The sequence below is a fragment of the Arctopsyche grandis genome, chromosome 8 (genome assembly GCF_051622035.1).
Source record: "Arctopsyche grandis isolate Sample6627 chromosome 8, ASM5162203v2, whole genome shotgun sequence".
NCBI classification, from domain to species: domain Eukaryota; kingdom Metazoa; phylum Arthropoda; class Insecta; order Trichoptera; family Hydropsychidae; genus Arctopsyche; species Arctopsyche grandis.
In genome coordinates this window covers 25368961-25393230 of record NC_135362.1, presented here as the reverse complement: position 1 = coordinate 25393230, position 24270 = coordinate 25368961, and the positions used below count along the sequence as shown (strand labels likewise).

At 38.5% G+C, this 24270-nt stretch overlaps 2 protein-coding genes across 2 annotated transcripts in view; both read left to right on the top strand.

Annotated features, from left to right (window-relative positions):
* Positions 1 to 24270, top strand: part of LOC143915157 (uncharacterized) — a 510169-nt gene that overhangs the window by 412503 nt on the left and 73396 nt on the right. The gene's annotated exons all lie outside the window — the stretch shown is intronic.
* Cox17 (Cytochrome c oxidase copper chaperone COX17) lies at positions 19395 to 20878 on the top strand. The gene is made up of 2 exons (XM_077436439.1): positions 19395 to 19625; positions 20672 to 20878. Exons 1-2 carry the CDS (start codon positions 19480 to 19482, stop codon positions 20754 to 20756), a joined length of 231 nt encoding a protein of 76 aa, XP_077292565.1. The 5' UTR covers positions 19395 to 19479; the 3' UTR covers positions 20757 to 20878.

The following is a 24270-nucleotide window of genomic DNA, read 5'->3' as shown; positions in this document are numbered from 1 at the left end:
GTATGGAGCGCCTGTCCCTGTTGGATCAGCCATTGATGTACTCGGGAACTCGCGACGCTTCGACTGGCCCCGCTGTCGATGACGGTTCGTATCCGCTGGTTTCCGACGTATACGAATAAGACTTGCCGATTGGTTGGTTCCGGTATCTGGCGTGGAAACGTCGCCAGGGCGATGGTTGACAACGCGGCCCCGGTCTTTGTCTTGCACGTGGGACAATTGCTCTTCATCACACCTGGAGCTCCGCAGCCGTAACAAGTGACAGGTGGTTTCGTATGTGTCCCCTTTTTCTTTCGACATTCTTCAACCGAATGTCCTCGGTTGTGGCAGAACGAGCATGTTGGACGAAATCGCGGCCTTTGTTCACCCATTCGGTCCGTTCTCGTGAATGTTCGGTCACTTCCGGCTGCGGGCCTTACCCTTGTGTCCGATGTGGGTCTCGAACGGTGTGGAATGTCGTGGGTCGCTTTTGTCGTTGTTGGTTTTTTGTTGGTCGTGGGTCTCGGCTCAAACGGGTTCGTAGAAAGGGAGATAATAGGCCGTATACTATGTCGAGTTGCATCGTTTCGGGGATGTTTTACGGCATTTTCGCGAACAACGCGCGTTTTTGATTTACGAAAAGGTCCGTTGATTCTCCTTCCTGTTGCCTAGTCGCGCTAACTTCGAGAAACAGTCGGTAAGCTGGTCTACGTTCGCCGTAGCTGCTTCGTAGCGCCTCTAGCGCCATGGACCAGGTGGGGGTGGAAGGTTTCATACCCACCCACCAAGTCGCCGCGTCTCGATCGAGCATCATGGGTAAACCTAGAAGCGCGTCCTCGTCGGGGATTCGGCAACAGTTTTTGAACGTCTCGATGGCATCAATGAACGCCTCGACTGATTCTGACGAGTCGCCGGCAAACCGAGATTTGCAACTCGCAAAATTTCCCGCCGCGACCCGGGCAGGTGAAATGACGGGGGAAGGAACAGATGCGGTTCGGGAAGCTATAAGCTGCTCCATCATCAGCTTCATCATTTGCAACAGCATTGCGCCGTCTACTGGAACTGGTGATGGGGGAGTCGACTGACCTTCCGGTGGGGAAGCCGACTGACCTTCCGGTGGGGAAGTCGATTGTCCTTCCGGTGGGGAAGTCGATTCTGAAGAAGACGCGTCTGGGTCTACGTTCCCCGCGGAACGTAGACCGTACATCTTCGTGTTGACTTCGTGAACGCAAAAGTGACTTGCTGCTCAGGCCCACTCGTTGGGCGCCAATGTAATGAACGGTATTTCGCGCGTCTTTATGCAGAGGGCGTTATACGTCGTTATTCTTCCAAATAGTCAAGTTAGGTGGAAACGTGGACTAACCTTGGGATATTTATATAAATGTATATAGTCGGGGAGGTTCCTGACTGCAAGTCGTGTGCGTTGATAACAGCTTCTCCAGAAGCTGGCCCTGTGGTATCGTCACAGCAGCGGGAGGGGGAGGCAGGAGACAAACTCCGTACTGCCTCGTGTGGACACAAGATGGCGATCTCTGGGCGTCTCTGAAGACGCTCGGCGGAGATGCTGGAGGGAGGTCCGTCCCGTTCGGAGGCTGGCGAAGAAGAGACCGCGTCTCGACCCTTCTCGAGACGGGTAGGTGTTTGGCGCGGTGAAGTAGCTGGTGCCAACCTAAAGGTTACTACCACTACCAACTGAAGGGACACTTGGGAGAACGTCGCGTTACATATATATAATAATTCAATAAATATACTCTCTTTTTGAAAACGGGACATTTCGACGTCCCGAAGCTGTGCTTGGGGACAACGGGACAGGCTACCTAAAAACGGGACGGTCACTTTAGGCATACCTGAACCTAAATTAATAGTTCCGGCTTTCATTGCGTGCATACATACTTCTGCACCTAGCAATAAATCAATTGCTGCTGGTTTGTTCCAGAGTGGATCGGATAAATGTATTCCCATTGGAATTGGTAACAGCTGTTGATTCAAACTAACAGTTGGAATTGTCCCGGTAATCTCGGGTAAAACTAGACATGAGATTTTCGCGGAGTAATTATTTATTGATGATCGTATAATAATGCTCATTGTATGAAACATAATATTTATATAACAAATTGGTTTGACCCAAAATTAAATAAATGGTGTATTCAATAATTACTTAAAAATACAAGGGAATGATTTAATGCATATTAAATAAATTAGTAATTTTTGCAACTTGTGCCACCGTGACAGGCAGAATTGCAGACAAATTGATATATATAATAATTCAATAAATATACTCTCTTTTTGAAAACGGGACATTTCGACGTCCCGAAGCTGTGCTTGGGGACAACGGGACAGGCTACCTAAAAACGGGACGGTCACTTTAGGCATACCTGAACCTAAATTAATAGTTCCGGCTTTCATTGCGTGCATACATACTTCTGCACCTAGAAATAAATCAATTGCTGCTGGTTTGTTCCAGAGTGGATCGGATAAATGTATTCCCATTGGAATTGGTAACAGCTGTTGATTCAAACTAACAGTTGGAATTGTCCCGGTAATCTCGGGTAAAACTAGACATGAGATTTTCGCGGAGTAATTATTTATTGATGATCGTATAATAATCCCGGTTATTTGCCGAGCGCAACTTTCTCGATTTGCGATTCCTAATATTTGCTGTTGAATATCTTTAAGTTTTAAATTGTTTCGTTTAGCAAAAGACTTAGTGATATAATTTACTTGTGATCCTGAATCTAATAATGTGCGACATTGACTCGATGATCCGTTACTTGATTCTACCTGGACTTGCACCGTCGGCAAGACTATTTCATTTTGATATAGGTTAGTGGAATGCGCACTCACATGTCTTTTTTCTTTATCTTTATATGTTGGGGGAGCTTCTCGGTGCAACAACGTATGATGTTGTTGCTGACAGATTGTACATGTCATCTTTGATAAACATGCCTTCGTCCTATGGTTGTTGCCCAGACAATTAAAACATAAATTAACCTTTTTTACGAATCCCTTTCAAATCTCGATTTATTCCGAAAATTATCACACGCATATATTACATGATTTGTGTTGCAATACGCACACGAGATTGGACTACGTGGTGGTTTCTGATTCTTAAAATAAGTTTTTATAGCTCTTTGACGATTAGCTGTTGTTTCCCTTCCTACGTTTGAAGAAGATGAAGATGTAGATTGCAACACGTTGCATCTATTTATTAAAAACTCTTCTAACTGTATATATGGCGGCATTTCTTTACTTGATAAATAAGTTTCCCACTCCTTTACTAAGTGGAATGGCAGTTTCCTAATTACTAAACAAACCACCCAGGGATCTAAAATCTCTTTCGAATATCCCAATGATTCTAGGCTTTTTACATGTATTGTTACTTTGTTTAATAAATCTCTTAATTCAGAATAAGACTCTCGCGCTATCGAGTCGCAGAGTGCGTTTATTCTAGTCTTGAGACTAAGTCTAGGTAAGTTGTATCGTCTGTCTAAGATTTGCCATGTCACTTCATAATTTTCTGGAGTGACATTTAAACCTAAAATGGTTTCTGCGGCGGGACCGGTTAAAGATTGGCGAAGGTAATTTAATTTGGTAACGTTAAAGAGTATTTATTTTTGTTACCGATAATGTTTTCAAAGTTTTGTCTAAACGTATGCCATTCGGAAGGCTCTCCGTGGAATTTAGGAATTGTTAACGCTGGTAACTTGTCTCTAATGAATTTAACTAGCGCCCTTTCTATCTCTTGGAAACTATCACTAAAGGCTTGTTCATCTAAGCGCTCTTTTATTTTTATAATTTCTATTTCAATTATCTCAAACTCATTATCTAATATTTCTGCTTGAGCCTTGTCTATGATTGTTTCCAGATATTCTGTATGCAAATTGACTAGACGGTCATGTGATACTTTGATATGTTGATAGGTCAAATCATTTACTTCAATTGATTTTTCTATCCTTTTTTTTAATGTATTAAACGCGAGATTATATTTTAATTCTATGTTTGCCACTGTGGCAGAATTCGTTTCTTTTTCTTGTAAAGTTGCTAATATTCTAGTTTGACTTCTTGTTACACGCGGATTGGAAATAGGTACTAATTCGTCCTCATTTCCATCTGCCATTACCCGGTTCCACTGTGGAACGGATGATGATAAGTTATAAATTTAAACAATTATAATTCAACGAATCCACAATTATAAGTCGACGAATACATGAAAATTATGCTGTTGCAATTGTATGTTGCAACAACACTTCCTGGTATGCGAGTTACATACAGGACGAAAATTAAGTGTTGCTGGCTCGTGATCCGTCTATGTTGAAATGGTCTCTGGATACTGCTAAGTGTTGCGTACTGGGTCTGTCCTTAAGAAGATGTATTTGCAGTCGTAAAGGTGTTTGCTGACGAAAGTTTTGTGTTGTCCATGGTGTTGTATCGTGGGTCTTATCTGATGCATGGTTCTTTGTAGTTTTCCGGCAAATGTTGATGTGTCTTCGGGTGGTGTGTTTAAGAATAAATCTGCTGGCAGACGAAGTGTTGTGCCGTATGTCAGTTGTGCGGGAGAATAGCCAATGTCTTCTCTGACTGCTGATCGTAGTCCTAGTAGTATCATGGGCAAAACATCTGTCCATTTGTCTGTGTTGCAGGCTTTAATGGATGCCTTTAGTGTTCTGTGCCATCGTTCTATTATCCCGTTTGATTGCGGGTGGTAGGCTGTTGTTCTCTGACGTTTGATTCCCATGATTTTCATAAGTTGTGAAAATAAATGTGATTCAAATTGGCGTCCTTGGTCTGTTGTGATGGTGGCTGGAACGCCGAATCTAGTGATCCAGTTTTCCAGGAGTACTTTCGCAACTGTTTCTGATGTGATGTCTTTGATGGGGATTGCTTCTGACCATCTGGTGAAACGATCTATGATTGTCACGCAATACATATATTCTCTTGAAGAGGGTAGTGGTCCGATGAGGTCTATATGCATGTGGTTGAATCTGGCGTCAGGAACTGATATTGTTTGGGTGGGGAGAGATCTTGGTTTTTTGGCATGGAATGCATGTGCATACGTAGTCTTGTATTTCCTTCCTCATGTTTGTCCAAACGAAGTGGGTTTGTATAGCTCTTAGTGTTGGTTTTGGTCCTATGTGAGCTTGGTCTGGGAAGCTTGTGATGATTGGCTTTCTGCATGGTGCGGGTATGTACGGTCTTATGTTGCCAGTATATATGTCGCACCAAATTTGTTGTTCTATATTTGTCAATCGTAGGTGGGCTAGTTCTAGTCCCGTGTCTGAATTCTGTAGATGTGAAAGTTCTTCGTCGGTTTGTTGTTCAGCTATGATTTTCTCTATGTCTAAGTTTGGAGGTATCGTTATGGCTTCAATTCTCGATAGGGTGTCTGCTACGACGTTGTCATCACCTTTGATGTGTTCTATATTTGTTGAGAATTGTGCAATGTCGTCCTTCTAGCCAGTGTCGGAAATATCTTACAGATTCGTGGATTGCAGTGAGTTCTCGATCGTAAGTGTATCCCGGTATATAGTACGTCACTTCACTATTCGAATGAGTTTCTGTTAACACTATGCATGCCGGCTTCTTGAGATCATTATTAATAGTTGTTAAAAATTCATCTATGTTCCGTTCTATGCTTCTTATGTTCATATGAAGAATTAAAGGACTGTGGTTGATGTCGTTTTGGTGGATACAGTATTCTTGGTAGCTGTTATATGTTTTTTCATCAATAATATTTTTTTTGTCTAGTACATTATATAGGAAATCCATCATTTTTATTCGTAGTCAATTCTGTCTCTTGCTACTTTGGACATTTTATTTTTGTATGGACCTGAGTTACTAAAAGCAGGATGATCTGTCTTATTGTTTTTGCCATATTTTGAATTTTCCGATATGCAATTTGCACAGACCGGTGTTTTTTCTCTCTCAGAACATTTAGCGAAGGTGTGATCACCCGTGCAATGAGGGCATACCGATGGATTAATTCGATGTAGGCATCTGGAGGCTGTGTGCATGAATTTACAGCAGTGTTAGCACTGGGTTAATGGATCACAATCTTCTATTTTAATTCTTTGGTACTGGATGTTTAACTTTCCTAATGCTAGTAAATTTTTTCGCATTATACCGCTGGTTTTCATAATATAGTTTGAGAAAAAATTTGAGGGTTTTTTGAAAATTGCTGGTAATGCTAAAATGTCTGAACCAGTGTCGATTAGGTAATTCTGGTCCGTTGATCGGTCCCAGATTATTAGTCGGCATTTTTTGGTACCAGGCGCTCTGTTTGCCGTTTCTGAGAGTCGCCGCTCTCGTTTTCCTTATTTTGGAATGTGCAGGGTGCTTGGCATTTTTTACTTGGTTTCTGAATTTGTGATGGAAGTAGCAAGGTTCTCCGTGTGTTGTAGATCGACCTCCTGGGTCGGTGTGCATGGATCTGGTTTGGCTTCGGCTTCGGTTGTAGTTCGGGTTTTGTTGTTGGCTGGGGTTTCTGATTTTCAGTTGATGAACCTCTCTGGCTAGGTCGATCAGGAGACGTTGTTGTGATTTAATTTGGGTGGCCATTTCGAGCAGTAGAGGATCTGGTGTTGTTGGGTGTGGAAGTGTCTGCTGGTTTATTGCATTTACCTCGATGTTGTGATAGACCTCCGTCAGTTGATCTGCGGTGAGGGCGAGTTGTTGCAAGGTTGGGTCTGGTATCGACTTGAGGATGGCCTGGGCGTGTTTTGGAAGGCGTTGTGTCGACAACGTCTTCACTATTTGTGAGTCTCTCTGCTGTGGGCCGGCACTATGTATCCCGATATTTAAATTTATTGGTTTAATTTTTTAGATACAGTCTCTTTTAGTTTTGTCACTATTTTGTCCCTCTTTCGGTATAGTTCAGTGTTTTATACTGGTTTGTGGAGAGTTTTTGAATTAGTTCTAAATTCAGAACTGAAATCTTTGCGCCAGTGTCGACAACTATTCGACACGGTATGTTACCAATCGCTCCGTCGATTTTCAGTGACCCTTTCGAATTCAATGAATACATCTATGGAGACTGATTTAGTTGTGAAAGAGTTCTTCACCACCAGTCCACCATGGGTTTATAGAAAGGTTCGTCTGTGTTTTAGTTGTTAAAATACGGCTGTATGTTTATTTATTTATTTTATTTATTTTATTGTTACAAATCAATATACACTCGCCATTACAGATTTGCTCCAATATGGGAATTAAGTCGTTTATTTGGCTATGATATTTATATAAGTATGATTGCGGTGGATCACTGGATACTGTCAAGTGTCGTTGGCTCAGGATCTGGCTATGTGGTGATGACTCTGGATACTGCTGTGTGTTGCTGGCTCGGCATCCGTCTATGTTGAGATGGTCTAATTCGTCCTCATTTCTATCTGCCATTACCCGGTTCCACTGTGGAACGGATGATGATAAGTTATAAATTTAAACAATTATAAGTCAACGAATCCACAATTATAAGTCGACGAATACATGAAAATTATGCTGTTGCAATTGTATGTTGCAACAACACTTCCTGGTATGCGAGTTACATACAGGACGAAAATTCTGGCTCGTGATCCGTCTATGTTGAGATGGTCTCTGGATACTGCTATGTGTTTTTGGCTCGGGATCCGTCTATGTTGAGATGGTCTCTGGATACTGCTTAGTGTTGCGTGCTGAGTCTGTCCTTAAGAAGATGTATTTACAGTCGTGAAGGTGCTTGCTGACGAAAGTTTTGTGTGACGAAAGACTTAATTCGTCTATTAATTTGACTTGTCTATTAAATTCGTCTACTTTGGACCTAATGTTACAATTTTTGATACTTTTAATGAGCGAATTTGCCGCTGTTTGAATGCGATTCATAAATTTCGTCATGTCGTTGTTTCAATTGTCGTAATTCTAATAGTAATGTGGACTATAGTTTCTAACTAGTGCTTCTTTTATGCTATTGAAATCTTTAGCATTTGTATTGGAAATAATTAGTCTTGCTGGTCCCGTAATTTGGGATATAATATAATTCAATAATATCTTACGTTGATATTCTGATGCTAATATGAGAGCATTCTCGCAGTCGTTGATAAATTCGTATAATGGTAATGAACTTCCATCATATCTTTTTATAAATTTAGTGAGTGTGTTGAAGTCTATTGCTTCTTGAACCACATCTTCACTTTCATTATCCTTTTTAGGAGGCATTTTAAAATTTAAATATCAGCAGCTTTTAAAATGTAATTTGTATATTTTTGTGTGTTTATGTAATGTGTGAAGTATCAGAAGACTTACACTATTATAATTTCCATATCGATGTTGGTTGTTCTACTTGGTCTCGAAAATCTGGGAAGGTCCTTGCGAGTGTTGTTGGATGTAGAATCCGCCGTAACTTGGAATCTGCTAAATTGTTTCGCCGTTGGTTTAAAATTTTTAATTATTAAAACTGAACTGTAACAGTTGGGCTGAAAAGTTCGTAAGCCAGCATAGAAAAAATCTTTTTTTTGTTAGAATTTGATTTTATTATTCAATATAGTTGCCTTCGAGGGCGATACAACGATTATAGCGGTCATACAATTTTTCGATACTATTTTTATAGTACGATTTGTCTTTAGCCTCAAAATAGGCTTCAGTTTCGGCGATTACCTCTTCATCGGCGCAACATTTCTGTCCAGCGAGCATCTGAGAACAGGAAAAAGTCGCTGGGGGAAAATGCAGAAGCAATTCAAAGCCCAATTCATGCAATTTTGCCATCGTTTTCATTGATTTGTGACACGGTGCATTGTCTTGATGAAACAGCACTTTCTTTTTCTACAAATGAGGCCGTTTTTCCGCGATTTCGTCCTTCAAACGCTACGTAATAGTCGCTGTTTATGGTTTTTCCCTTTTTAAGATAGTCGATGAATATTATACCATGCGCATCCCAAAATACTGATGCCATAACACATGGCATTCTGGACAAGAGACAGGAAATGGTTCAAAGACTTTGCTAGGTGGTTAGCAAATTTCAGAATTATTTCTTGCCCATTTTTCGTTTTCTAGATAAATTGGGGTATGTGCATCTGTGGGTTTTTGATTTTTTTTTTTGTAGCTTTCCATAGCGACTAATCTGGCTTTAGTCGGGGCAAATTTCATTTTTGAGCTGGTATGTGTGGTACTCCAGGTTGAGAAGGGGTTTTTGGAGGTCCATACGTATTATAATTTATATCATTGTTTTAGATCGCTTTGAATAGACATTGTATGTATATGTGGTGTTTCCAACGTTGACAATAATTGAGATCCTAAGCATTTTCAAAAATTCATAGACATATATCAGTGGTCTGTGCTATTTAAAGTTATGAATTCAGTGGTCCGTAAAGTCGAAAAGGTTTATGACCGCTGTTTTAAACGGTCTTATTTATGTATTATGTATTTACTTGTGTATTATATTTACTTATAAAATTCGCAACAAACATATAATGTTAAATTTTGAACTAATTATTTATATTGAGCCTATATTGTGATTTTGTAATAAAATTAAATATTTTTTGAAAATAATATCCTCTTTTTACTTACCTCTTATTTTAATTTCTCAGTTGGCAGTCTATAATAAAACCTACATATTTATGTACTCAACAATTAATCTTAATTTAATTTACTATATCTTCCACAGAGGTATCTATGTAGGTAAAAGAAGGCACTTTTTTTACATAGATATATAACAGGAAGGCCTAACAGGTAGAACCCCAATGCGTGACAATTAATTACAAACATTGCAGCATTTTTTATTGCATAAATCGCTGTATTTCGAGAGGCTGAAGAACACGAATTTAACAATTAATTAATCCATATAGACATCTATGGATTTAGACTTTAACATACATTTTTACATATTGTACATAAATCAAATTCAGATATTTGTGACATAGCGGGTAGGATGGTTTTTGCCAATTTGATGGAGAAACCGTTTCAACAATGAAATCAGATAAATTGGCAAACTCTGACAGGAAGCGATCGACTTGGAGTCACAAATATCCAAATCTGACCAGCAGTATTAAAGATTAGCACGAGATCGAAGCCGGCAACCTCTAGGTGCTAAATATAAAAGCAACCACCGAGCCATACTGCTAGCACTTGTGTTTGTTGCGCCCCTAATATCCTCAGGAAGGGAATTATAAATTTTTACGCCCCTGTGAAAAACACCCGCAGTTCTTGCCTATCTAACCCTACCTATTATTAATTTATTCCTATTTCTAATTCAAGAATTATGTATATTTACATTTCTTGTAATATAATTATTTAAATAACTAGATAAGAGATTGTAGGCATATAGTACAACTCAAACGATCTCATCATCGAACCTGTCTAAACACGCATAAACTCCAGGGCAAGGACCCCTGCGACCATGCCCGAAGAACACGCTTCCCCCATTAACGCCTGGCACTGAACCCATAAAAACAACGCTCGCAGCATAACTAGGTCAGCGCGAGTAATGGCTGCAAATGGAACAATAAGAGTCCTCCAGGTAAACCTTAACCATTTCAGGGCTGCGCAGGACCTCCTCCTGCAAACCATCTATGAGAAAAAAATTGACATCACAATAATAAGCGAACAACATCGCCCATTAAATGGAGATTGGTTCGCCGACACAACCCAGCGCTCGGCGATCTACATCTCACGTGGAAGCGGGTTAATCACAGAGGCAGGAACACCACAGGCAGGTGCAGTCTGGGTTCGGGTGCGGGGCGTGCGGTTCTACAGCTGTTACTGTTCGCCGAACGCCTCGGTCTCGGACTTCGTACTGTTTTTGCACGAATTGGAGGCGAGCGTCAGCAGGAGCACAGGACGAGTGGTCGTTGCCGGAGACTTCAATGCAAAGTCTACAGAGTGGGAATCACCTATCACCGATGAGCGCGGTCGCCTACTAGCTGACACAATGGCCAGACTAAACCTGCATGTCCTGAACACCGGAAGTGCAAATACCTTCGTCAGAGGAAGCACTGGCTCCATAGTCGACGTCGCTTTCGCGGACGAGGACACCATTGGCCGCATTACCAACTGGGAGGTGCTCAGCGACACAACACTAAGCGACCACCAATATATTGTGTTCGTTGTCGCGTTCGGTCGTGTCGCCAAAGTGTGTTTTTGTTACTTCTTCATTGTTACTAAATAAAATATAAAATGGCCAAGTACGTGCAAAGCGTCTCCAAAATATTAGAGAGTATGGTCCAAGTCCTCATGGACCCTGTCAATAGATTTAGCAAGGACCAAATGGCCAAATTGATGCCTTTCACCTCTGATATCTCGCAAACTGTAGGCGAAATGTCCTGTAATATTGCAATGCTGGAAGGAGAGCTGTCAGCTACCAAAATGTATATGTCTAAAGATACACCCACCACGATTGAATCGACATTGGAACTTGTTAGTGAAATGGAAGAAAGAAAAAATAGAAAAAACAATGTCATCATATTTGACATTACTGAAACAGGTAATAATGACGACAATAATGTAATCGCAAATTTATTGTCAAAAGCCGAGCTACCTAACCACAAATTCACCGCTCATAGAATCGGATTAAAACAAGGTACGAAGCCAAGGCCCCTAAAAGTTAAACTCGATGTACAGCAAACAGCAATATCATTACTTAGAAAAGGACCCAAACTAGGAATTAAAATAAAAAATGACCTAACGTACATGCAAAGACTACATATAAACAATTTGTGGAACGAAATGAATACCAGAAAAGACAAAGGTGAAAGTGACTTAATAATAAAATATTTTAACGGAGTGCCTAAAATAATAAATAAAAATAGTACAAAAAACTAACAATATATTACCAAAATGTCAGAAGCATTATATCTAAAATACAATTCCTTAAAAATGCTATAGCTGCTTCCGCATATGACATAATATTATTAACAGAAACGTGGCTAAACAACCTTATAAATGACTCCGAACTAAACTTTCATACATACAATATGTATAGATATGATAGAAACATAAACACCAGTACGAAGACTCGAGGCGGTGGCGTGGCAATTCTTATTAAAAAAGTTCATTCATCATCTGTCATCATCAACACAAACAATTCCATCGAACAAATATTTATATCAACCAAAATTTTCAATGTAAAGTGCATATTCGGTTGTGTTTACATCCCTCCATCCTCTGACATTAGTGTATATAATAATTTTATAAATAATATTGAAACAATCAGATTAAAATATCCTGATTCAAAATTCTTAATAACTGGTGATTTTAATCTACCAAATTTGGACTGGCAAAACCTTGAAATGAATGAAAATTCTCCAATTCATCAAGAAATTATAAATTTATCTTTAAATTTAGGTCTTAAACAATTTAATACTATTTCCAACTTGAATGATCGTGTCTTAGATTTAGTTTTTTCCAATTTCAAAAACACTAACGTTATGAAATCTCATGATGTTCTATCTCCAGTGGATGGCCATCATCCACCCCTAGGTATTATTATTACTTTAAATAAATCTACTAATCTACCTTTAATTCAGCAAAATATTTTTGATTTTCACAGAGCCGATTATAACGAAATCATGAACCAATTAAATGTCACTAATTGGTCGTTCTTAAACGATAACATTAACTTTGAATCAAAAGTCATTATGCTGAATGAATTATTAATCTCTTGTATATACAACCATGTTCCTCAATATAAAAATAAGTTGCATTTTTTTCCAAAATGGTTTAGTCCCGAATTAAAAAACCTAATACATAAAAAAAAAAGTGTGCACAAATTATTCAAAATTTATAACTCTACACACATATATATTGAATTCAAAAAACTATGGAGGATGAACGAATGAGACGACTGGCATGTTAATGCACGTGTTTATTATATGACAGCTGAAGACAGAGTGAGTAGTAGCTCTCCGAACCCAGCCGAGTTGGTTCCCACTCGCAGGAAGGCAACCAAACTCGACCATGTCGTATAAGCGAGCCGCCACATCACTCCCCCCCCAGCATCAGCGATACCAAAATTACAAAGAAACAAATTTTACCAAAAGAAAAAAATTATTGTTACACAAAGAGAAAAAATTATTACGTGGGGAGAAAAAAATTGTTGACGTGGGTCATCCGCTGTGTACATAGGTGTACCGCCCTGAATGGTCGGTAGATTCGAGGGCGGTGACGTCGCGAGCAGGACGGTGGCTGGTCCGATGGTCGCGCGATGCGATGCTGCGGCGGCGCCGCTCTTCCGAGGCTGATGTCGGTTGGTGGGGCGGCGGGGGCGGCAGGGGCATCGATGTGGTTGATGATACTCCGAGCTGGACTGTGAGTCGTTGTGGCTCGTGGAGGTGTTGTAGCGCTACCGCCCGTCTCGGCGTGACGACGCTCGTGGGGACGGACGGGGCCTTGATGATGATGATGATGATGGTGCTGAGGTGGTGTATGTCTTGTGGTGCTGGATGACCGTTCTATGTGTAGTGGATCGCGCATGACTCCACATCCAGCTGTCAAGATCGTCGTCTCATTCGCTCCCCCATTTTTGTAAGCACCTGTCATCGACGTTGTGGCTGGATGTCGGTAGGTAGGTAGGTAGGTAGGTAGCCGTGTCTGCTCGTTTATTGTCACCCGCGGGCCGCGACGCGTGTTGATGGCGATGGGGGCGCGGCGGGTAGCTTCCCCGCCTGGCTCGGCGAGGCAGGGATGAGCGGCATGTTGAAATTGATCGAGGCTGCGTGGCTCGATGTCGGGGGTCACCAGTATGGAGGATGAACGAATGAGACGACTGGCATGTTAATGCACGTGTTTATTATATGACAGCTGAAGACAGAGTGAGTAGTAGCTCTCCGAACCCAGCCGAGTTGGTTCCCACTCGCAGGAAGGCAACCAAACTCGACCATGTCGTATAAGCGAGCCGCCACAAAACTAAGAGCTTTGTGTAAACTACATATATCCAAATGTTTTAAACTTTATATTAAAAAAACAGAATCATTCATTGATTCAAATTCCAAATATTTTTGGTCATTTACTAAAGAATTAAACAACAATAAAACATATATACCAGAAAACATTCAACTTAACGGTAAATTTGTTGACAATACTAATGATTCAGTCAATCTTTTTGCTGATTTTTTCAAATCGATCTATGTCAAAAACAACAACAATAATTCTAATTATAGCATTGTAAATAATAATGTCCTGATTTCACCTTTACATTCTATAAATATATCTATTCAAAAATTGATTAACAAAATAAATGCCTTAGATATATCTAAATCTGCGGGTCCTGACAACATACCCCCATTTTTTATCAAGAATTGTGCCAATGTATTAACTTATCCTCTTTTTAATCTCTTTAATCAATCTATTTCCACTGGTATATTTCCCAATTCTTGGAAGTCTGGCTATTTAATGCCTCTCCATAAAAATGGGGATAAACATAATGTAATGAACTATAGAGCCATCTGTCAACTATCAACTATTCCAAAACTTTTTGAAAGTTTAGTATTAGACGAATTTATTCCTTTCATTAATAACATTATTATTCCACAACAACATGGTTTTACTTCTGGTAGATCTACCTTATCCAATTTATTATTATATGAAAATTTTATTTCTAGTGCCTTATCTGTTAAATTGCAAGTTGACTCAATTTACACTGATTTCAGTAAAGCATTTGACAAAGTTGATATTGAGATCTTATTATATAAACTAAACAGTATCGGAATCAGCGGTGTATTACTAAACTGGTTTCGGAGCTATTTGTCCAATAGATCATTATTAGTTAAAATCGGCCATTCTAAATCTTACTCCTTTAATCCAACTAGTGGCGTTCCCCAAGGATCTCACATGGGACCAGTCCTATTCAATATTTTTATAAATGATATTATAAATATATTTAATGATGTTAAAGTGCTCTTATTTGCAGACGATTTAAAAATATTTAAATGTATAAAAGACACTAACGATTGTGCTACTTTACAAACTCATTAAACGATTGGTGTTCTTTTAATAAATTATATTTAAACATTAAGAAGTGTTCTGTTGTCAGGTTCAGTAGGTCAAATAACAAAATTATTTATAATTATCATATAAATAATGAATCATTACCATCATCATCGCTAATTAAAGATCTAGGAGTTATTTTTGACGACAAATTAACTTTTAATTCTCATATAAATTTTATCACAAAAAATGCCACCAAAACACTTGGTTTCTTAATAAGAAATAGTACTCACTTCAAAAATGTAAATACGATTAAAATTTTATACACCACTCTGGTTAGAAACCAATTAGAGTACAATTCTACCATTTGGTCTCCTTATCTAATGAAACAAATTAACATAATAGAGTCAGTGCAAATAAAGTTCATTAGATTCATCAAATTTAAATTTTTTAAAAGTCATAATCATTATGTCAGTAACGTTATTATTTATAGGAAACTTAATTTGCTAAAATTATATGACAGAAGGAAAATTAACGATATTTCAGTTCTGTGTGGTCTTCTTAATGGCACTATTAAATGCTCTGACTTGGTGAGTTTAGTGTGCTTCCATGTGCCGGGTAGATCAATTAGATGTAACCATCTTTTTGATATGCCCAGGTTTACCACTAATTACTCATTGAACTCAGCTATGTTGAGACTGCACAGAGTTGGAAACGAATTGTCCATGGTCGATTTATTCATTGTTAGTAAATATAACATGAAATCTATTTTATTTAAATATTTTTTTAATATAATGTAATTTATTTTGTAGTATATGAATGTATGTGTATTTTTCTTTTATATTTCATTTTAATTTTTTTTTTCTTTTTCTTTCTCTATTTCCAACATGTAAAATGGTCAATTTTTTCTTGACCGTAAAATAAAATAAATAAATAAATACATCTCATACGAGCTAAGAGACACAAGAACGACCGATTCGACCCCGCATAAGAACGAACCGACAAGGTGGGCCGTCGGCAAGCTAGACACTAAAACGTGCGAAGAGACGCTCAAGTTCGAGTGTGGCCGTATTCAAGACACCACAACTGGAACAGAACTTTGCAAGGAGACAACGGCAGCGATCACTCGGGCTTGCGAGGCCTCGATGCCGAAGAAGGGTGGAGTGGGACGGAAACCACAATATTGGTGGAACGACGAAATTGCAGAGCTGCGAAGAACCTGCACAAGAAAACGAAGAGAGCACTGTTGGACTGGTCGAAGACACAGATCAGGCCACGAAAACGACCACACGGCCATCGAAACTGCAAGCGAAGCCCACAAAGAAGCAAGAAGAGCAGTCACCTACGCAATCAGGAGGAGTAAAAAGTTGATGTGGGAACAACTCATAGCGACGGTGGATCTGGACCCATGGGGCCAAGCGTATCGTATGGTACGTGGTAAGCTGTCCGGCCACCGCCAAATTCCCTTCTTAAACAGAGATGGAAATTTGGAAACGATAGTTTCACACATTTTCCCTACACACAACGAGACGACACCACAAGCGTGGAGCATAGAGCCCGAAGACATCCCAGAGTTTACACTGGGTGAACTATACTCGGCAACAAAACGGCTGTCCACTGACAAATCACCTGGACCTGACGGAATACCGAACGAAATTCTCCGCATATCTGCTAAAGTCTGCCCGGAAACATTGCTGTGGACATTCAACAGTTGCCTCAAGAGCGGAGAATTCCCAAAAATATGGAAAGGGCAGAAACTCGTGCTCATACCCAAGGGCAGCAAACCACCGGAGGAGCCGTCGTCATACCGGCCACTGTGTATGTTGGACGGATTGGGCAAACTCCTCGAGCGCCTCATATTACAGAGAGTAGCGAAGACGACGGAGACGGAAGGCGGGTTATGTTCGCAGCAATACGGGTTCAGACCCGGTCGGTCCACGGTAGACGCAATAGCCGAGGTCATAAAGACAATAAAAGACGCGCATAGTGGAACATTAAAAACGAGTAGTCACTGTATAATGGTGACACTGGACGTTAAAAATGCATTCAATTCTGCCAGATGGGATAAAATAATGTCGGCTCTAACGGAGCTCGGTGGAATACCGGACTACCCTGTAAGAATAATAGGAAGTTACCTGTCGGAGAGGGTTCTGATCACAAGACTGGCAGAACGCAAGATCTCCTCTGGTGTTCCACAGGGCTCTGTCATGGGACCAACATTATGGAACATAATGTACGACTCACTTCTTAAGTTAAGACTTCCAGGAAGAGCGAAGCTGGTGGGTTTTGCAGACGACGTAGCTATCATTGTTGTGGCTAGGACAATAACGGACCTCGAGACCGCCACAAACGACACTCTCGACCTGGTGAACGACTGGATGACGGAAGCCGGACTACAGCTTGCACCACAAAAAACCGAGGCGGTTTTGTTCACCAGAAAAAGAAATTTGAACCCCCGAAAATCACCATTTCGGGATACGACGTGAGACTAAAAAGGAATTTGACTTATCTTGGAATAATTCTAGATGACAAATTAACCTTTAAGAAACAAGCTGAGCATGCCGCCGAAAAAGCGGCAAGAGCTGTCAACAACATCGGACGACTAATGCCCAACATCGGAGGGCCCAAACCATACCGAAGAAAACTACTCAACAGCGTAGTGCACTCGGTGATCCTATACGGTGCACCAATATGGGCGCCCAGCATGGCAGTGGAGAGAACCAGAAAATACCTCGCAAGGGTACAACGCAGGGGCGTACTGAGAATCGTATCGGCATATACAACAGTATCGGAGTGCGCAGTACTGGTTATTGCTGGAGTACCACCCATCGACCTACTGGCACATGAAAGAAAGAAGGTATACGAGGGAAGAAAGGAGGGAACAAAAAAAGTAAGAGCGACGGCACGGGCGGAGCTCATGACGGAATGGCAGGTCTGCTGGGACGGCGCAGACAAAGGTAGATGGACACATCGACTGATCCCATCAATCGCAGCCTGGACAAGGAGGAAAAGCGCACAACCGGACTATCACACAACCCAGCTACTAACCAGCCATGGGTGTTTCGGAGCATTCCTCAACCGCATCGGAAAGGAAACGACAGAAGGATGTCACCACTGTGAATCAATCAGAGACGACGCGGAGCATACACTCCTCGTGTGCCCTGCAAGGGAATCTGAAAGAGCCACACTCGAAGAAAGCACCCCGGTCAACATAGAAGACATAGCACAGAACATCACTAAAGACGTAGGCTCTTGGGACGCATTCGCAGAGTTCGCAAGGAGCGTCATGAAGCAGAAGGAGGAGGCCGAACGGCTAAGGAAAGCGGAAAGACTTATAGAAGGAAATGAATAGATGTCAATCCATAGATATAGATATACTATTACCAGCCTATCATTAATACTGCATATGAATGTTTTTCAGGAAACAGAAACCAAGCGGGCCAACTAGACGCACCGTAAAGGAGGGATCCGCACAAAAGGAGAAGCCAATAAGGACGAAATCAGCCCCTGCGGAAGCAATCCACCGACGAGTGGGGTTCCCAAAGGGGTGAGGTGAGTCGGGGGAGTTTTTTAGTCAGTAAAAATCTGACACTTCCCTCTAGTGCGGACTAGAGGGAGTCTTATAGAAGATTTTCTCCTCCCACGCATAGGAAAAAAAAAAAAAAAAAAAAAAGGTCAGCGCGAGTACCAGGAACAAAGGAAAATGCACTCAACACATGTCACATGTACACGTGCTCGATCAAGAGAACCAAGAACAAAGGATAGTGCACACGACACACTCCAACCCAAAACGTAAACCAACGCAGCAACCTCCACTGGCAGAGTGAGCCTCTGAAGTTCATACAGATCACTTCTCCGAAGAAACCTCTTCGTACATACAACAACCACTGTACCAAATTGAACGAAAATAAACGATCCTCTTTCAAACTACACAACTTGTGTTTCGTTAGACCGGGATACGGTCAACATACCTTCCCTGTCTTACAAGATTATAATTTAATTTTTAAGTGCTTAATTTTAGACTATTTCTAATATCTAACCATTCCAATCTCACATACTTTTAAAATTCTTAAGTTTACTCGTATTCAAAATTTGCACGCATTGCCCTATTTGTAATTTATCAATGTTCAATCCACTAAATATGTATATTGAGCACTGTGGCACAATATAGAGTATGAGGCCATACAATACGATTATATATTACTAGTAGAAAATTCAACTAAACGTTAAACTATTGTGTCGTGAGGGTTGCTAGCTTAAAACTATGCTAAAATGTGATTCGGTGATTATTCTACAATAAAATCTTGATCACGGAACATCTGGCACCCAAAAGTTCCATCAATCGAAAGGTACACACGCGAAATATTGTACTAACGAGAACTCGGGTGCCAGATGTTCTGTGATCGAGATATTATTGACTTGCGCGAGATCACTTTTTGCGGAATAATCCGTTTACCAAAAATATAGAGCGCTAAATTTCTATTTTAGCAATTCATAAACATCTAAACATGGTTGTAAAAGCGATTGTTAGGGTTGCCATTGAAATATCATAATCGGCGTTTGACAGTTGTCATCGAGTGTTAGAGGTTAAGTGCGGATTTGGTCAAGTGTGAAAATTCGAAGATGGGAGCAAGCGGCAGCAGTCCCGCTTCAAGTGTTTCAGCCTCTGTTGATGCAGCCGCTCCAGACACTCCAGCAGTTTCAGCTGAAAAGCCAAAGTGCAAAGCGTGTTGCGCTTGTCCCGAGACCAAACGCGTCAGGGACGCTTGGTAAACACCGCTAAACGCTATTATTAAACCCAAACATGATCATACCTTCGTAGCGTAATAATCCCCAATCATTCTTCAGATCTTGTTTCATTTTGCTGAAATTGCGAGTTACGTCATTCGCAAATACGGTTGCATTCAATGTCAAGACTAGATCATTTATAGTAAGGTGACCATTCGTACTGATTTCACCAGGACAGTATTGGTTTTTGGCTATCTGTCCTGGTAAGTCGCGATATAAAACCAGGACACTTTTTTATGTAATACAATTGTCTAATAAATGGATAAATATACAAATTCTTCGGCGAAAATGATGTCTCCTACAAAAATATTGGCGAACAAGTCAAATATTGTTTCCATTTATCGGGAAATTAATGCACCAGCCGAAGGATTTTTTTACTTTGATGAACAATATACAGTCCAGTGATAAAATTAATTGAATGTTGAAACCTTTAAATTTTTTGCTAATCACTTTATATAATTTTAACCAGTCTTGTAGAATTTTATAAGAGCATTCAAGAAAATGTATTAATTTTTTATTAAATGTGCGTCCATGATTTTTTAATCTTTGTCTTAAGTAATTGGAGTATGTATTTAGAAATATCGATACACCAGATCGATAGAGCTGGTTCCTAAAATACGAAAACTAAAAGTAGTCCGTAGAAAAATGTTAATTCAAATGTTAAAATCAGTCGAAATTCCGAAATTGAAATTTTGCGCCATCACAAAACTAGTGTGGATAAAACATAATGAATATATTCAATGTAAATAAATAATTTTGTTATTTATAGTTATTTATTCGGGGGGGGGGGGTGGGGGGGGGGTAAATTTCGCCAAGTTTTTTAGCAGCACATCACTGTTTATACAACTTTTTATTATTATAACAGCATCTTCAAAATTGAATCTTTATATTTTAAACATTCATTTATTATTTCTATTTTTTGCGAAACTTACGAGCTGATATAGTTTTTACTAGGCAGTCATAGTTATTATTATATTATTTAATATGATTATGAATTTATAATAATCCTGACTTTTTTTAATTGCAGCATTGTAGAAAACGGAGAAGAAAATTGTACAAAGCTAATAGAAGATCATAAAGCCTGTATGAGGAAAATGGGTTTCAATATTTAAAGAATATATGAATATAATTATTTATTATATGAAATTGTTAGTTACCTATTTCCACTTGTAATTATTATTTATTATATATAAAATTGTGATTTCTTCAATAAACTAAATGTATTGAGAAAGTGTTGAACTGTTTTCATTATATAATACAGAAAATTTAACTTAATAAATTATTATTATTCAAACAGGATACATATTGGTTATATATGTACATACATAGGAGCATCTGAATATTGGGCCAGTTGTAATATATTCGAACTGGCGCTTTAGGTCATTCATATTCGAATACAATTCAACTAGTAAATTATAAGAGCAAATACACTTTCAACACTGATGTTTTCACGAATGCGCTAGAATTCAGTAATACGTTAATATTTGCTAGGTATTACGAATAAAAGGCAATAAGTTCTGTATATCAATAAGCTCTGAGAATGTGCTCAAAACAAAAATGTGACCTTTCAACTCAATTAACTAATTTCATGAAAACCTAACGTCTCCATCTTACCTGGTACCAACTTACATATAATTGAACTGTATTTTCAGTTGTAATATATTTTGACCAGTTGGAATGTAATTCGCCATATGAATCAATTTACGTGGGTAAGATGGAATATATTCCAACTGGAAGATATACTTCACCTGTAACATATACACTTACACATACACGGCAGTTGCATGAATGACCTCAAGGAAGATTTAGTAAGGTGACAGTACACAAGTGGTACTAGGGCTTCCAAGCCGGCTTAAACCGAAACCGAAAAGCCGGATTTTTGACCATTTATCAAAAAACCGAAAACCGGCTTTTTGGCTTGATCAACCGGCTTTTTAAGGTTTTCTTTAATTAATGTTTTTTCCTCAAAATTAACAATTATGAATTTCAAATTTCTATGAAAGATCATAAAAAAAGTGTATAAACTCTCTTAGGTAATAGGCGTATATTTCTTTGAACAAAAAAAGGTACAGTTCTTTCTTTCTTGAGCGGTTTCTTTGAGATTTAGTAATGGACGAAGACCAATAAAATATTATTGAAAGTATGTATATAGTTTCAATGACCTACCCAAATTCAGGTATAGAAAACGTTACTATCACAAATCCTTGTACATACTTGTCAACAACAAAACAGAAGTCGTAAACTCAAATGATTTATGGAAAAATGCATAGGAATTTCCGAAATATTGGAATTGGAAGCCCTTTAAATATTGAGGCCACATACTTACTTTTATTGTGGATTTTTAAAATGTTCGTAATATGCCGTTTCTAACGAATTTGTTTCCGACATTTGCAACTGTTTGTTTTTGGATTTTTAAGCTAAAACGGATGCGTAAAAACAGCTTCGAAATGTCTTTATCTTTGAATCTCGGCAGTTCACATTATTTTTTTAATAATATATTCTTGATAGTAGCTTATTTAAATCATTTAATTATTTGTGCGTATTTAGGATCTGCCATTTTACGGCTGTGATATACTATACAAATTGTATTATTTGTTATATTTGTAACAATAATATAAAATAATGATCTTATGAAAGGTCATAATATTTATAACTCAATTTAATTCATAAAAAACTATTTTTTTGCATAATATAATATATATTTACATTTTTTTTTCGGTATAAAAATTTTAAACTAAAAAAAATCTTAATTTTCTAAAACCGGTGAAAGCCGGCCAACCGGCTTTTTATTTGTAAAAAAGCCGAAAACTTTTTATTTCGGGCGGTATTTTGGAACCCCTAGGTACGCAACCATTAATATATCTACATATATTAATGGTATATTAATGGTTGCGTTCCTAGGGGTTCACAGCTCGTTAATATATAGAAAGTTATTTTGAAGAGTTTATGTGGCGGCATACAATACGAAACCAATATCCATTTCAAAAGATTCTCTCTGTAAGGAGACAATACTGCCCTCCACCGGAACATATGTGAAATTGACAGACATAAGATAAGTATAAGAAAATTATTTTAAAAAATGCGTTTTTTATCGATATTCAATGTAATTTAATCACTGGTTGCGTACTGTCACTTTACTAAAACTGTTTGCGACACCTAGAGGTCATTCATTCAACTGCCGTTGATTTGTATAGCTAGTGGAAGTGTGTATATTTAATGCTCAGATGCGCCCGTATAACCAACAACTACCTCAAACAGCTACAATAATATCATACATTTTTAGAGAAACATTGAAATTCGATATTTTAGTATATCAAGTTTCCCTCACACATCACGTTGCTTTGCTTTTGTAATAATAATGAGCATTTAGGAAGTATGTAACGTATGTATGTATGTAATTTATTGTTTGTAAGATTGACAGGTACACTGAGTTGGTAAATAACGATTCCATAAGCGATCTTCGATATTATAGAAGTATTCATGTGCACAAATTATATTTTAATATAGAATAATAAAACATCCAACTAATGCTTCAACTTGTATTGCACATCAATCCTTGTTTTATATTGGATAGAAATTGTCATTAGTATTGTCAAAAAATCTTATCAATATTTATATTTTGTACACGTATAATGGAAATACACAGCGGGTGATTAATTATTTGAATTATTCGTTAATGAACATACTAGTTTGTTCATTCACGAACTATAGGTTTTAATTTAGTTGCTAACAATCAAAAGCTATCTTCAATTATACTCACCATATGTCGTATGAAACTTTAAGCTGTCAAAAACTTTAAGATGTCAAAATGCTATGGAAACCACATTAAAATGTTTCTATAATTCCCGTTTCCACCAATATTAAAAATATTAATAAACCCAGTGCAACCATTCGAATTTTTATGTTATGCATTTCAAAGCGGCTAAATCGTAAAATTTGTCTTTGTTTTTAACAATCCGGATAATCGAGGTTCTACTGTACATACGTATGGATAAATCCTTCAAAATTTTAAATTCCTCCGCTGTTGAGGAATATTATTTGTTTATTTATACAATTCATCAAAAATAAGTCATAAATTAATTATTAAATTAAATGTTACAGTAAACACAATTTCAAAATGTGTTTACTTTTCACACATACATAACTGATTTAAAAAAAATTCCAATTATTTATTTGCCTCACCAATTTATTTCATAGTAATAATACTAGTGCATATTTAATCATAGAATTACTGAATAAACTTTGAAACATCCGAGTACTCACTTGGCTGTTGATAGTTCTATGTTATTTTTACATAGATACCAGGAAGGCCTGACAGGTAGACCCCAATGCGCCTTCCTAGACAATTAATTACAAACATTGCAGCATTTTTTATAACATAAATCGCTGTATTTCGAGCGGCTGAAGAGCACGAAATAAACAATTAATTAGTCCATAGACACATCTATGGATTTAGACTTATACATAAATTTTTACACATTGTACATAAATCAAATTCAGATATTTGTGACATAGTAGGTAGGATAGTATTTGCCAATTTGATGGAGAAACCGTTTCAACAATGAAATCAGATAAATTGGCAAACTCTGAAAGGAAACGACCGACTTGGAGTCACAAATATCCAAG

Coding starts and splice junctions, on each gene's coding strand:
- Cox17 (XM_077436439.1), top strand. CDS start 19,480: ATGGGAGCAAGCGGCAGCAGTCCCGCTTCAAGTGTTTCAGCCTCTGTT. Junction 19,626..20,671: donor AAACGCGTCAGGGACGCTTG/GTAAACACCGCT, acceptor TTTTAATTGCAG/CATTGTAGAAAACGGAGAAG.